At 48.3% G+C, this 15406-nt stretch overlaps 1 protein-coding gene across 3 annotated transcripts; it reads left to right on the plus strand.

Annotated features, from left to right (window-relative positions):
• The first annotated feature begins 974 nt into the window (after positions 1-974).
• YJEFN3 (YjeF N-terminal domain containing 3) lies at positions 975-13355 on the plus strand. 3 transcript variants are annotated; one of them, XM_072978097.2, is made up of 6 exons: positions 975-1449; positions 6043-6151; positions 8188-8298; positions 8930-9043; positions 9614-9764; positions 12008-13355. In XM_072978097.2, the coding sequence occupies exons 1-6, from the start codon at positions 1385-1387 to the stop codon at positions 12205-12207; spliced, it is 750 nt and encodes a 249-aa protein (XP_072834198.2). In that variant the 5' UTR covers positions 975-1384; the 3' UTR covers positions 12208-13355. The 3 variants fall into 3 exon arrangements, with proteins under 3 accessions (XP_072834198.2, XP_078234966.1, XP_072834199.2); XM_078378840.1 differs by having other exon boundaries at positions 1140-1449; positions 8215-8298; XM_072978098.2 differs by lacking the exon at positions 975-1449 and adding an exon at positions 5240-5510.
• Positions 13356-15406: the final 2051 nt, after the last annotated feature.

A 15406-nucleotide genomic window follows, 5' to 3' on the forward strand; every position in this document is an offset into this window, starting at 1 on the left:
TCTGCACAGCACTGATTGGTCAGTAGTTGTGAGGCCACCTTCCCTTTGTGGTGAGCTGCGGTTCCAGTATCCGGGGGGGGGGCATTTCTATTGCTCTGAACTCTGTCTCCACAAAGAGGGTCCACTGCTTGGGAGTGCTGGGGTGAAGTTCCGAGGAAAACCCCAGAGCGGACCCACGAACTGCCGGAATGATGGTTTGCGAAAGTGCCCTATTTTTTTTAAAAAATGAAGGTTTTGTTTGTTTGTTTTGCTTCCATTCATTTGATAAAATTAAATGCTGTAAGACAGGTCATGAATGTACACTCATGCACTTTTAAGACAGGTCGAGGATGTGTAGGAAGGAAGGAAGGAAGGAAGACAGAGTAGAGTTCGGTCTAGATGGGTGGGATATAAATTGAATAAATCACTCAATAAATAAATGGAGGGAGCAGTGCTGTTTCTTTAATCTGGAGGCATGCAACGCAGAGCGGAAGCGCTTAAGCCATGTGCGCTGGATCTTTCTTCAAACTCTCATCGATTCGCCCGGATCTTCTGTGATAAATCCCTGGCGAATTCCGAGCCATGTCCTTTTTCCGAGGACTCCGCAGTGTCTCTGTTGAGACCGGGCCGAATCAGAGACGCCTCCGGGCCAGGTTGGAGGGCGGCTGCCCCGGATCCATCCTTCTGCAACTTCCACTGATTGTTAAAAAAAAGCAAAACACCCAAAACTCTTGTTGTTTCTGCTTTCCTTCACTACCTGTTGCGTCTTCTTGGCACTGACGAGCAGGGGAATCGGTTAACATGGAAACGCCGCATGGCCGCTGTGGGTCAAGAAAATAAATCCTGCATTGTATAAGGACCTCTTCTCTGTTGTCATCATCCTTTTCTTCCTCCGGGTTGTGTGATGCTCCGTTGGGAAAAGGGGCCTGGATCAGAGGCCATGGACCCCTCCCTGTTTCTTAATAATGTTAGTATTGTTCCATCTCCAAGAATCACACTTTTTCACCCACCGCCTCTTTCTCTGTGAATGTGCGAGATCCCTCTCGTGCCTTACTCATCGTGGGGGGGGGGCAGGAAGGGTTAAAACTGTTCCCCTCCCCTCTTTTTCCATTGGGTGCCGGAGATGGTTTTTCCCCGTGACCCCCCACTTTCCTAGTTTTTCCAGGGAAGCGACCAATCCACTCCTCTACGCTCCGGTGCCAGCCAAGAAGAGACGGGTGTTCACCCCCCACCCCGCTTGTCTAAATTTATCATCTCATTAATCCTCGCCCTCTTGTTTTCCTCTGTAAGCAGAATCAAGTGGATAGGAAGTGTTTCTTGGGGGGCCAGGGGGGGCCACGTTGTCCCTAGGCACAGTCCAGAGGGAACGGGGGGAGACGAAACGCTTTTTCTCCCCATCCACGCCATGGAGAAATCCATCTTCAACTCATCTCACAGCAAAAAAGCGATCCAGCCGCTCCGTTACCTAAGGTAAGTAGCAGGGGTTGCCATGTTTTCCTTCCCAAACAGGTGCCTGCGCTCCTCGCCAGCAGAACATCCGGGAGGGTTGAATCCACAGCGTCGTGTCTCCCTAGCCGGCCCCCCCAAGGACCCCCACCCCTGTTGAACATCTGTTTCTCAGCAACCAAACTCCCCAGTGGGGTTATTTTATCCGGAGATCCAAGCGCAGCCTTGGTGATGCGCGGCTGAGCAATGGGTTTGTGCAAGTGGGCGTCGGAAAGGAGGGAGCGCGGGAAGGACGGCGAGGCGGGCTGATGAACTGAGCCATCTGGTGGGCAGGGGGGTGAAAGATTCCCCCCCAAAAGAGACTAGAAGGAGAACCCCCCGGATAGAAACACGGAAATACGGTTCCCAGGCCTTCCAAACACAGATGAACTCGGAACCCAAATTTTGACCTTGACTCTTTTCTGGCGCTTGATCAGCGAGCTGGATTTATATTATGGCCCGTTATGGTGGGACCTTAATTTTACGGCTGCGTCGGGGACATAAATCTGCCTCTCTCTGGAGAGAGAGAGAGAGAGGTATGGAAATTAAACAGAAATAGAGATGATCCGAAACAGCGAGTCTGGGATCAAATGAGGCCTGAACTCTGGAGGCAAAAAGAATGAAACCCGGCCGGTCCTACCTGGACGCATCCTGAGAAGGCAGGAATCCCCGGAAGAGACAAAAATATTGGAGAAAGTGGGAGGCAGTAGGAGAAGAGGAAGACCAAATTATGAGATGGACGGATTCACTAAAGGAAGCCACAAGTCACGGCTTCATCTCCCTTGCAGGCTCGTTTTTGCCAGCGAAATGGACTGGGAAAAGCTGTGTATGAGATGTTGGAGGGGGTGGGGGAAAAAGGCAGGAATAAATGAAATCAACTCATGAGTGTTTTTTTTTGCTGTGGGGAAAATCCAGACCTTTAGATCAGGGAGGGTTTGGCCGTTCCCGTGACTTGAGAGACGGGAGGGCAGGAGGGCCAACCCCGTTGGTGAAAAGATGGCCCGCCGCCCCCTCCTTTCGTGACAGGACGGGGGAGTTGTGCGAATCGTGACTCCATTTGCACGCCTGCACAGATCCGTGTACCTGTTGAGGCTGGGTCTCCATGGTGACCGCAGAGCTCAGTCTTGAATGCAATGTATGTGACAACGGGAATGGAAAGCTAACTTCCCTTCCTATAATTCCCTTAGTTGTCTTGAAAGAGGGAAGGTGTTGGGGGCCATCCCAAGAAAATCTGCCGCCTGAGGCCAAGCAGTAAAAGCCTTCCCTCACCGGGGGGCGGGGGGGACCCTGAAATGTTCACCGCCAAGGTTCTTGTGTACAAAGTAGAAAAACTGACCCAAATACCTCTCCGAAGGGGTACATAAAACGACTCCAATAAACATATTAAAGAATTTCTGCATGGCTCAGCGGATCAGATCTCCGGCTACGGAGCCTGAGGGTTTGGAGTTCGAATCCTCTGGCCCTGACAGGGGCTGGCCTGGAGGATGGACAGGGTCCCTCCTGGATCTGTCATTCTGCTGTTGAATGGTGGATGTTTTCTTCCGTGGCCTTCAAAAATCGGCTTCCCGGGGTGGTTATGTCGCGTGGCTTAATGGTGCGGCTGGATCTGTGCGGCCAGATCCAGCATTTCGCCAGCCTTTTGTCCCCTGGCGACGCGGACTTAAACAGGAAAAAAAAAATTTCGGAAACCCCTGGGTGTCTGAGATGTGTTTGCATTTAAAATAAATAAATCACCTGCGTTTTAAAAAAGAAAAAACAAATATTTTAGAGAGAGGCCTGGACGGGAAGATTTGAAAATCATCTTAAATTTTGCAAGGCAGAATTTTTTTAAAAAAAAAAAAAAGATAACTCAGCTGGGTATCAGAAGGTCACAAGGTCATCGGTAAAAAAAAACAGCCCGAAAACGTTTGGGGGGGTGAAAATTAATATGCTTAGGAAAATTTAGGTTGGGGGTGCCTTTCTAGGGAGAGAAAAGACACACCCAGAGATGATCTGAAAAGACACAATGCAGCATTTCACACTTCACGGAGCCAGAATTCAGAGAGCAAAACAACTGAGATACTTGTTCCGTGCACTCAGTGCATGCTCAGGAAACCTGTTGCTATTTGGTTGCTTTCTCTTTTAACAGTTATTTTGGATCCCAGCTGAGGAGCCTTGCTTTAGAACTAGGGAGATTTTGGAAAAATCCGAATCCGACCAGTGTCGGTACCTGCATGATTTGGGGGAGGGGGGGTTTGATCCGGCCGCCGAGAGCACCCGTCGCTCCCTAGAATAACAATGAAGCTTCAATGTTCTCTTACACCGCCTGCCCCCCCCCCCCAGCTCTCTGCCCCGGATCTGTCCATGTATTGTCGTATTGTTCGGAGCTGGCCGATTCTCTCCACCGTCGTTACTTGGGCAACGGCGTCCAAAGCCAAGCGAAACTGGAATTCTTATCTTTCGGAAAAGACACTTTTGGGGCCCGGTGAAGAGAGAAAATGGCGAAGCTGGCTGTAGGAACAACTTAGAATCCACTGGAGATTTTTTTTCCCCCCGGTGTGAATATCCGGATTTTTGCCACCCTTGTTCTCTGGCCTTCAAACCCCCAAAATCCATTTTTTTTCATCCAGAACTGACGAGATTTGCGTTCATCCTGGACTTGCCGTTTCTTGGTGGGTCTGAGAAGTTTACTTTTTCTCCCCCAACGGGAACAAGTGAATGGATAATCCTGGAATGTGCCCAGGGATCATCAATGTTCTCTTAAAAATAGGTCACAGAGCCAGGTTTTCTCCCCTTCAAATTTAGAAGTGACATTTTTCTGTGGGGGACTCAGAGTTTCCTGGAAGGTTTTGGGGGGCCTGATCATGGGGCCCCTTGATCTAGAAAGCCAGTTAGAAGCAAGTTTTAATATTTGTGGATTTTGGTCATGGCACTGCATTCCCGCAAACCGTGAGATGTGCCCTCACAATGTGGGAATGTCCCACGGGGATCCTTTGGCCTGGCCACCCCACTCCTCCCACCCCTCGCCTGAGTCTCGCGCTCTACCTGTTGGATGAATTTTTGCGTTTCGGCTGGCAAAAGTCAAAAAGGAAAGCCAAGACCCCCATCTCCGGTTTTGACCCGATTAATCTCGTGCCCAACCAGACCGCCGGCCTCCAGCAACAGATCTAGCCACCTCTGAGTGTTAAAGATACCGCAAGAGTGAGAGGCAGGAACATTGGGTCTGAGTCCCGAGTTCGAGTCTTGGGTACCAAGTTCGAGTTCCTATGAAAGACAAGCTTTTTCTCCCCTGAAAAATGGGAGGGGTGGGTGAGTTCTGAGTTGGGAGTCTGAGTCATTGACACACACACACACACACACACACCACCTGAATTGAATTTGAGTGTCTTTTTTTGTGTCTTCAGGGGGTTGCTTTTTTGCCAAATGGCCTCCCCGCAGACCGAAAAGAAAAAAAAAACGGAGGCGTGAAGAACGACAGGTTCTCCCGGACTGTTTCCCTCTCGAACACTGTTTTTCTCATCCATTGGGCCACATATGGGAATAATTTTGGCCTCCCTTCTCCCATTTATACTACCCCATCTTTTCCTCTGTCCTTACAACTCGTTCCAGGGCTTTTTGGGGGGACTCCGTGCCAGGAATTAAACAACCAGGGCTTTGTCTTGACATTTCTCTTCCCTCTTCTTTCCAGTGAGGGAACAGACAGAGATAAACCCAAGCCAATGGAAAGGGCACCCACTACCTCTTTGCTCTTTTATTGTCTAATCGTATGTTAACCTTCCTGCTCACAAACCACCAAATTTCTTCTCAAAGCCTGGGGCGAGCCTTCCTCGGAGGGTCGGCGCTCTAGGTGGGTTGAGGGGGTTGGCCCGGGAGATCGTTGTCCCGGACCTGCCCTGGAGAAGAAATGGGGCTCCGGTTTTATGGGGGGGGGGGACCCACAACTGGTTTCCAAATTCTTTCCTGCATGCACCTCTCCAGAGACGTGACCGAAACCTCAGACCCGTCGTTCGTGACACATGGCGCTCCCAAAAACCCGGTTTCTCAGAAATGGGTCTGAGTTTTGAAATGTTGGTTTCCTCCTCATTTTTAACGACTTTTTATATGTGTGTGGGTTTTTTTTTGGGGGGGGGGAGTTATTCTAAAAGTCCTGCCAAAGGCTTTTTAAGAGCAAAATGGAACTCGTCCTCCACCCGTTCTGCCAAATCACGTTTAAAACGGGGGGGGGGGGGATGATGAACCCTTTCCAACTTTAAGGCTAGGAAAGGATTCCGAGTTTTGGCCCCATCCAAGACCGGTCGTGGGCTCCCAGAGGCATCTGGTGGGGGGGTCACTGTGAGATATAGGAAGCTGGACGAGATGGGCCCTTGGCCTGATCCTGCACAGGGCTCTTCATAGGTTCTTGTGTAAAAAGAGATTGCAATGTGAAGCGGTGGCACCTTTGAGCTAGACTGCTTCGGAACATGGAGGCTTCATTACTAAGAATGTCAGTGCTTTTGAACCAAGAGGTCTGTGCGAGGGGATGTTTCTGGCGAGGGGAGAGGAGGGCGATGATTCCCACCCTGTTCTTCTCCCCTTTTCTGTCCCTTCCTCTCATTGCAGTAGAGCCGAAGCGAAAGCAATTGAAAAGGAGCTCCTGGAGGAATTTCGGTTTGGGCCACAGCAGCTGATTGAAATCTGGGGCCACGCCTGCGCCATGGCGATTGCCAAGGTGAGTTTTCCGATTTGGGAGCGAGGAACCCCAGAGAGGCTCAATATAATCCAAAGAGCCATGTCTTGTATATAGGGTAGGGCCTCCGTAGCCATGAGACCCAGATCTGCACTTTCAGTTATCTGAAAATATTTAAAAACATTAAAAGAAAAAAAATCCCAGAAAGATAACTTTCTACAATGTAGTTATCAGAACTGGACACTAGAGGGAACCAAAGACCATAAACAAATGTAAAGGGTTTGCTCTAGAAAAACACCTTTCACGGTGTCATTACCAGAACTGGCCTCTGGAGGGAGACATTGCTATTCTAATAGCGCTTGCTATTATCTGGGGTTTTCAACACCCCCCAGATGTTGAAAACCCCAGATGTTGGAAACCTCAACACCTCCAGGGGGCTTGGAACCGATATCCCATGGATACAGGGAGTCCTACTGTATTCTGTTTTGGTCTGAGGAGGCTCATGGTTCCTGATTCCAGGGAGGATCTGAATCCACACCGGGGTTTCATTTACACTGTACAGGAGGAGCTTTCTGGGGTGCTGACATCTATCTGAGTTTCAGCCCTTCAGATGCCATCTCGGTAAAGTGCATGGTAAATCCTGGAGCGGATTCCTAACCCATCTGGAATTGGAATCAAACCCTGACTTTCATCATCATCATCATCATCATCATCATCATCATCATCATCATCATCATCATCATCATCATAATTTATTGTCATTGTAAGTATATATACAGTATACCCATACAACGAAATTCACAGACACCCAGAGACCAGACACATGCACACACATGACATTCCCCAAACACTCCCCACCCACTAGAAGTCCCCCACTAAAAATACAAACATCTTTCCCATTCAAAATGGAAGCTTCTCCAGACACCCATCCTGCTGGCTTCCTTTTCGAATAGCAATTTGGGCCTCCTGAGGCGCAAAGCCTGCCAGCTGGGCCTTCTCTCCAAGTGAGCAGGAGTTAGGTGCCTGCAAGGCCTGAGCCTGGGGAGGAGAATTATGGGAACTGTAATCCAAAAAAAGAGATGTCCCTATTAGAAGCGATCACATTAGCCACAGAAAATGGCACAAAGCCGAGGTGGGGTTTTAAATTGACATCCTCCGGGCTGTCAATTAATGCACACAAATCCCCTCTTCCAATTGAAGGTGATAAGCCAGGTGGGGGGAGGCTGTCCAACGCCTCCCATCATCCCCTGTTCTCCAGGCAGACAGGCGCTCCTAGGCTTTGTAGTCCAAAGCATCTGGAGGATTCATCAGGGCGGGGAATTCAGAGTCACATTTTCTTCATCCCACTGGGGGAAAAAAAGAGGACTCAGCCAGGCCATTGATTTATAGTCATTCGGTAGCTGCTAATTTTTTATATATTATATTTATATTTATGGTTCTTTTTGGTGTTGCTCAGAGGAGCTTAGGTTTTCCCGCCAGCTTTTCCTCCACCCGTTCATTTTGGACACTACCAGGTTGCCGTTTAGTGGCGTTAAGGGGGTTTTCGGCCTACTTCCAGGTTTACCACACAGACTTGTAGGAACGTGACCCCACAGCGTTGAGGAGACGCCAACTCGGCTCCACCTCCAGAAATTCAGAAGCGGCCTCACAACGGCCAGCTTTTACATCCCATTAATTTTCCGCTTGGCTTCGGCGTCCATCATATTAACAAGATCGAGTGACTTGCTTGGGGCGTGAGGATTTGGAGGCTAATTTTGAAAAAGCGAGCGCCGTTTGCTCAACCCTGCCACCCGAAGCCAGAAACGGACGTTAAATAGAGCCCGTAATTCGCGCTCCCGTGGCCGAGCATCTTTCCGCCGGTCTTTCTGCATTTGTGGGATCGAGTTAAAAGTCTACGGGGCCTCGTTTTGGAACCGTCACGGCCACACCGTTTTTAAGCAGAATAAAAAACGTGATGGTGAACATTTTCCGTGGTGGAACCAATCTGGAACTTGTAAAAAACAAAAACACAACCCCACACATTGCTGGATTTTCCCCCCCCTTCCTTTGTATCTTTCCTTTGTGGACTTTCCTTCCAGGTTTTCCCCCGGCCGTCTCTGCTAAAGAAGCAGCCGACGCTTCTAGTGGTGTGCGGCTGTGAACAGAACGGGGCCATCGGCCTGGTGTGCGCCCGGCATCTACGTGTGTTCGTACGTATCTCCCCCCCTTTGCACAATAAATCTCATTTAATGGGGCTGCGTTGAGAACCTCTTGAGTTGGCCAAGGAAATGGCCTTTGTTTTCATTCTCACTACAACTCCCATAATCATGCAGGGGCCCCAACATCAAGAAATAGAGTAGAACCCCCATATCTATAGGAGATTCATTCCAAACCCCCCCGTGGATGCTGAAAAATGCCGATGATAGCAAACACTATTTTAAATTGCAAATGCTCTACACAGAGCATGGTCTCTGGAGCCCTCTAGAGACCAGTTCTCATAACTGCATCATTAAATATTGGGTATTTTTCTTTTAATATTTTCACACTGTGGATAAGTGAATCAGTGGATACTGATCTCACAGATGAGGGGGTTCCTTCTGTAATTTTTTTGGCCCCCAGTCGTAGCTCTGAACTATTGTGAGATGCCTTGGGGCAAATTTAAACAGAGACTTGTCTGCCTTTTTCCACTGAAGGGGTCTTTAGTTGGGAACAATGGGAGTTGTAGTCTGTGCCCTCTGGAGCATGCCAGCCCCAGTACAGCCGACCCACTATGCCTTGTGTATTAATATGGCCAAGAGTCCTTCCTCTTACTAAACCTTTCGCTCTCCTTTCCCTTTCCAGGAATATGAACCAACCATTTTCTACCCCAAGAGGTCTTCAAATCCCCTTTATCGCGATTTTACCACGCAGTGCGAGAAAATGGACATCCCCTTTCTGTCCTATCTGCCAACGGAGGTGAGCAAATATAATAACCCATTAAAACTTATCTCATTTGGGTTCCCCCCACCCCGTGTTTCTCCAAATCTAATGAGGTTTTTTTCCCCCCTCCCTCTCCTTGATGGTCTTTGAAGCCTCCCGCTTCTGTGGTGTTTCAGAAACTTTTTGCCTGGAGTTTGGTTAGTCGTTTTACGAATCTATCCTAGCCTTCCTTGATTATTGATGCAGTTACTCTCATGCACTTAGTTTGGCCCCTTTTGACTAAACCGTTGTACTTTTTCCCGCCTGGTTCTCCATATTTACAGCTGTTTGCACTTCAAGTAGCTGGCCCTGCCCTGTTCGGTGCATCTTTCACATCGACAACCCTCTCACAAAGCATCCTCAATGTGTAAACTCATAAGATTACGCTTTTCACCTCTTGCATGCACCTCCCAGACATAGACGCAAGGAACCTAGTTTTTAGAAATGGGTGTTTTTGGGAGGGGGGAGCTACATTCCCCAGAATCCCCAGACCAGCAGAAAAAGGGGATGTTTTGAATATCTAGTCTACAGCCCCATATTTCTCTATTTTTTTAAATCCCCTGGCAGGTTCAGTTAATCAGTGACGCATACAACCTTGTGGTGGACGCCATCCTTGGTGTGGAGGCCAGTCTGGGCGAGCTGCTGGAACCGTACTGCACCATCTTGGCCACCCTCAAGCAAATCCAGGTCCCTCTGATCAGCTTAGACGTCCCATCTGGTATGGCTTCCCTTAAACCGGTTGCCCTTTCCGGTTCAGCCCTCTGTCCCTGTACTGCCTCTTTTTCATCCCCAACTGAGTGCGGGTTTCGCTCCGAACATGACTCAGCTTCTCCGGTGCCCCCTGACATCCTCTTCTAGGGTGCCAGGGACGGTCAGCCAGCTGGGAGCCAGTCGGTGCATTCATAAATGCCATACTGGCAGAATTCTGTGTGATCTCTCCGCTTGTGGCGCAAACAGAGGGCAGTTAATCATGTGCGTGGATTGTGCATGAATCACTACCAGTGCGCATGCACCAAAAAACTGATAGCATTCATAGGGCGTCTGTTGCATGTGCCTTTTCCTGCATTTCAGTTTTACCTTTACCGTAGCAGGAAATGTGTAAAGTGCACCCGTACAATGATCGGTTCTTAATACAGGAGGACCCCTTTTGCCAGAAAATCAGTGTCTGTAGTTCCACTTATTTGCTGTCTGAAAAATATTAAAAATATTAAAAGAAAAAAAAATAGAAATACAAATTTCCACAATGTAATTACCAAACTAGCTACTAGAGGGAGCCAGAGACCATGCTATGTATAGGGTTTGCTATTATCCACGTTTTTTGTATCCACGGAGGGCTTGGAACCAATCCCTCATGAACACAAGAGGTCTTACTGAGAATGCTTGGTTTATTTTTCTTGGCATCCTTAAAGCATAACTGTAAAGAAGAATGACAATATTTGTAAAAAAAGACAGAAATGTCTCACCATGATGAGAGATGATGTTCCTAACACACTGAAGGGATAAAAAAAACAGGTACCAGCTGTGCAATTTTTCATGCTCATGCATTGATGGCAAGGACAGGCCCTTCTGCTCTGCAGCAAAGTGGCAAAACCTTGTGTTTTGTCTTTAAAACCTTGCATGCCTTCTAAAAATACAAGGTGTTGTGTTGTTATAATAATAATAATAACCTTAGAACGCCAGAGCCTGAAGCGATCCTATATCAATCATCCAGTCCAGGCCCTGTTCAGGAGGCTTGATGGGGGGATTCGAACTCCCAACCTTGCCAGAGACCTCAACCAGTGGTCTGGAACACTGTATTGATGCTTCTGCGCGCTTTTTAAAAAGTTAGAAGAAAGGAAAGGAGGAGGGAAGTGAGAATTATTATTATTATTATTATTTTTTGCTTTTATCCAGGTGGGACCGGGGGTTCTTTGACAGATTGACAGGTGTGGTGCAAGGTTTGAAAGGTGGAAGATGAATAATTTGCTACCCCAGTGTGTTTTTTTGGGGGGGAGTGCACATGATGCGCCAGGAAAGCCACACACGCCCCTTTCCGCCCATTCAAGGCTGGCATCTCGGTGGCCAAGCTTGAACCGAGCTGACTCACTGGGAGAGATGTTTGTCTGATGGCATGGCCCCAAAATCCCATCTCTGGCACACACCGGAGCCGCCTCTCGGAGAGAGGCACCTTTGGAAAGCCAGGCCTGTTCTCCGGAGGCGTCGTCGAGCGGAGACATGAGGTCATGCTTAAACGCGCCGTGAGGCGTCTGGGGAGGTGCGAGCGCGCGGGAGCCTGGTTTCACCATCAAGAGAGGAATTTCCTCCGTGGAAGAAGAAGCAACACTCGGAGGCAAGGGAAGGGAGGAAAAAGGGGGCTCGTTTCACCATCCCGGGAAAGGATCCTGGCTTAAAACCCTGAAGCACAGCAGTGTCAGGCGTAGAGAAGCTAGAAGACAGCTTCTTTTCTTCCTGTGGAAAATGGGCCCTGGGGTGAGACTCACGAGGACTAGCGTCTTGCTAATTTGAAAAGGTGCACCGTTTCTTGTTTCCTTGGGCGCCGACGTCCCAGAATATACCGAGGATTCACCAGGTCAAATTGCGGGGGGGACTGGCAGACGACGGAGGCCTAAATTTGGCTCACCTTGGAACCAGGCCTCACTTGGAGAGTGCACGGCCTTCTCCGACCTTGGCTTCCTGTCTTCCCTGTAGAAAAGCCACAGGGTGATTTCTGGGAGTTGTAGTTCTGTGCCGTCAAGTCACCTTCGGTTCATGAACGAGCGGTCTTGAAAAGCCCCCGTCCTCCACAGCTCAGCTCCTGTTAGACTCACATTGTGGCTTCATTTAGGGAGTTAATTCATCTCACATCAGGTCCGCTTCTTTCCCTGCGGCCTTTCCACTTTTCTCAGCGTTATTGTCTTTTTCCAGAGAATCCCAGCTTTCTCGTGATTGGGCCCAAATTCTCTGTTTTCTCCCTTTGTGTAGGATGGGACGCTGAGACCGGCAGCAGCGACGGGATCAGCCCGGATGTCTTGGTCTCCTTGGCCGCACCCAAGCAGTGCGCCACCCGATTCATGGGCAAGCATCACCTGGTGGCAGGGCGCTTCCTTCCTTATGACATCCAGAAGAAGTTTGAACTCAATATGCCAGAATACCCTGGCACAGAATGCGTCATTTCGCTTTAAAGGGGGGGGGAGTGGAGAGCAATCTGTTAAGCCCACCCCATCCATGTCTCCCTGATTTCAAATAACAAGACTGGCCATTTACAGTGGGACCCCCGTATCTGCAGGATCGTTATCTGCTGATTCACTTATCTGCAGTTTGGAAAATATTAAAAATCTGTGGGACGGGGGTGGGGGTTTGAAACAAATCCCTGCGGATAGGGAGGTCCTTCATGACAAGCCATCTTTCCCTCCCACCGTAAGAAAAAGGGTATTAATTAACAAAATCCCTTCTCTCGTGGAATGTAAATACCGTAGCTGAAGGCTGTGATTGTGTTTCCTGTGTTATTTTTAAAGGGTAGATTTGGAGAGGCAGGCGGGCTCGGGGAAAACTCGCTCACCCCCTTTTCAGGGGGTCCTGAAACTGGTACCTAACAAAGTACCGTATTTTTCATGTATAAGACGCCTTCATGTATAAGACCCCCCCCACTTTTCTAACCCAAAATTAAGAAATCTAAGTGTAGTTTAGCAAGTGTAGGGGGAAAGGGATCAAAGCACTGCAGGATCGCTTCGATCCCTGCTTTCCCCTCCACTTGTTTTTTCTCTCCTCAGCTTACTTCCGTGTTTAAGATGACCCTCAATTTTTAGTCTAAAGATTTTAGACGAAAGTATAGTCTTATACATGGAAAAATATGGTAATTGTGTTAGCCCAAGGGTGGCATCCCGCACCAGCCTTGTCACTCCTGCAGTGAAATCATCCGTGGCACAAGCTACGGGATCTGGAAACGAAATTATTCCTTTGAAGCGAAAATGCCTTTTTAAATGACTTTCGTGACTTTTGTGATTTTTGTGTCTCTTCGAGGGAAGGTGCTGGGGGAGCAGATCCTCCGAAGTTATTTTGAAAAAACACCCTCTTCTTGTTACTCATCCCGCCATTCAAAAAATTACTCGATGCGCTGCTCACTACTTTTCAATGACTTTCTTCTCGTTTCCCAGTTTGCACGCCCTTTTCAAAGGCAGCCCCCCCCACGTGGCGTGGGTCAAAATAAAGCCCCAACTCGAATATATGTGTTCTAGAATATTTGACACAGTAGGAAGCCCATATCCGTGGGATCTGTATCCACTGATTCCCTTATTCACAGTCTGAAAATATTAAAAATATTAAAAGAAAAGTCCTTGAAATATGAATTTCTAAAGGTGAAATTATCAGACCTGCCCATAAGAGGGAGCCAGAGACCATGCCATGTATTTGTGTTCGCTTTAAAAAAAATGCATTTCTGCAATGTCATTACCAGAACGGGCCACTACAGGGAAACAGATGGTGGCATTTCCTTGTTGTTGTTGTTGTTGTTGCTGCTGTTTAGTCATTAAGCCGTGCCCGACTCTTCGTGACCCCATGGACCAGAGCATGCCAGGCCCCCCTGTCTTTCACCGCCTCCCGGAGTTGAGTCAAATTCATGTTGGTCGCTTCTGTGACCCTGTCCAGCCATCCCATCCTCTGTTGTCCTCTTCTCTTCCTGCCTTCACACTTTCCCAACATCAGGGTCTTTTCCAGGGAGTCTTCTCTTCTCATGAGACGGCCAAAGGATTGGAGCCTCAGCTTCAGAACCTGTCCTTCCAGGGAGCACTCAGGGTTAATTTCCTTCTGAACGGATAGGTTTGTTCTCCTTGCAGTCCAGGGGACTCTCAAGAGCCTCCTCCAGCACCAAAATTCAAAAGCATCAATTCTTCGGCGATCAGCCTTTATGGTCCAGCTCTCACTTCCATACATCACTACAGGAAAAACTATAGCTTTGACGATGCAGACCTTGGTTTCTCATTGCTTGCCTCCCAAGAAGCAGGCATCTTTTAATTTCGTGGCTGCTGTCCCCATCTGCAGTGATCATGGAGCCCAAGAAAGTAAAATCTGTCACTGCCTCTGTAACTTCCCTTTCTATTTGACAGGAGGTATTGGGACCAGTGGTGTTTTTTTTTCCAAACCCATGGTGTTGATCCTGTGTTTTCTTTTATGAGATTTGTGAATAAGCAGGTGTGATGAGAAAGGGGGGAGAATATCTTCTAAAAAGAGGGTGAAGTAAAGTTACCGTTCGAGAAAGAAGCAGGTTCAAACCAAAAAGCTTTAACCCACTCACTAGTGAGGGGGTGGGGAGGTGCACAGAAAAATAGGTTAGCTGCGTTGCCCCGGGGCATCTCGAGAAATTTCCGGATATTGAATCATAAAAGAAACTCATTCCTTCACCTTTTCAACTTTGCAAAGTTCCCTACTGAGAGCAAGAGAGGACACGGAAGAATAAAAATAGGAGTATAAGGCTGGGCTGGAGATTTGGGGGGGGGGGCAGGATCGGAGCCGCATTGAGTTGGGGCTTCCTTGAAGATCTGGACCAGTGGTGGAATAAAAAGTCCCAGGGATGGGAGCGAGGCGGGTTCAAGGAATGAAGAGTTCGAAGTCAGCTTCACTGTTGGAAGCGAAGCTGCCTTAGACAATAAAAGAAGTTTGCTTACTTGAGGGCAACCTTGCCTCCGTTTGCAGGTGGATACTGAGCATGCCGGCAGGTTGCAATTGGCCCTCGGGAGGTAAATACAGGCTTTCATTGCAAGTCGGAGGGCTTGGGACCAAGGTCTTTGAAGGATTCTCGTGCTGGAAGGGAAAAGGTCACCATAAGCAAGAAAAACACAAATGCCCCCCTTTAGGGGGTGTGATTTAACCCTTGCAGAAGTAAAAAAAAAAAAAGCTTCTAGGCAGTGCCATGGACTGGTTAGAGCCACTTGATCTACAACATCATCATCATCATCATCATCATCATCATCATCATCATCATCATCATCATCATCATCATCATCAATTAAAATCACTATTTATTTCTGTTGATTTTATTTCTGGAAGATTCAAATCAATAAGCCTAGGTAAGACTACGGCGGTGCTTTCTAATTCAGTGACCGGCCATCAAGTGGATTCCGGCTCCTGTCTCGTCGACGGTACACTCTGCACATGGGCAGGAGAACCGAGTTTGCCCTTTGCTACAGGCCACCTGAACATCTGCCAGGGGTGGCTGGTGTTTATGGCCAGTACATAAACGCCGGTGGCTCTCCACGACCCCAAACCCACCTCTTCCCAAAGAAAGGATGCTGGTTGGGTTTTATTTTTTTATTTTATTTTAATATTTTTTTGTAAAACCACAGTCATCCTGGACTTTGCTCCGCAATGACCTCATCATCGGTTTTA

The sequence above is a fragment of the Pogona vitticeps genome, chromosome 7 (genome assembly GCF_051106095.1).
Source record: "Pogona vitticeps strain Pit_001003342236 chromosome 7, PviZW2.1, whole genome shotgun sequence".
In the NCBI taxonomy this organism is placed as follows: domain Eukaryota; kingdom Metazoa; phylum Chordata; class Lepidosauria; order Squamata; family Agamidae; genus Pogona; species Pogona vitticeps.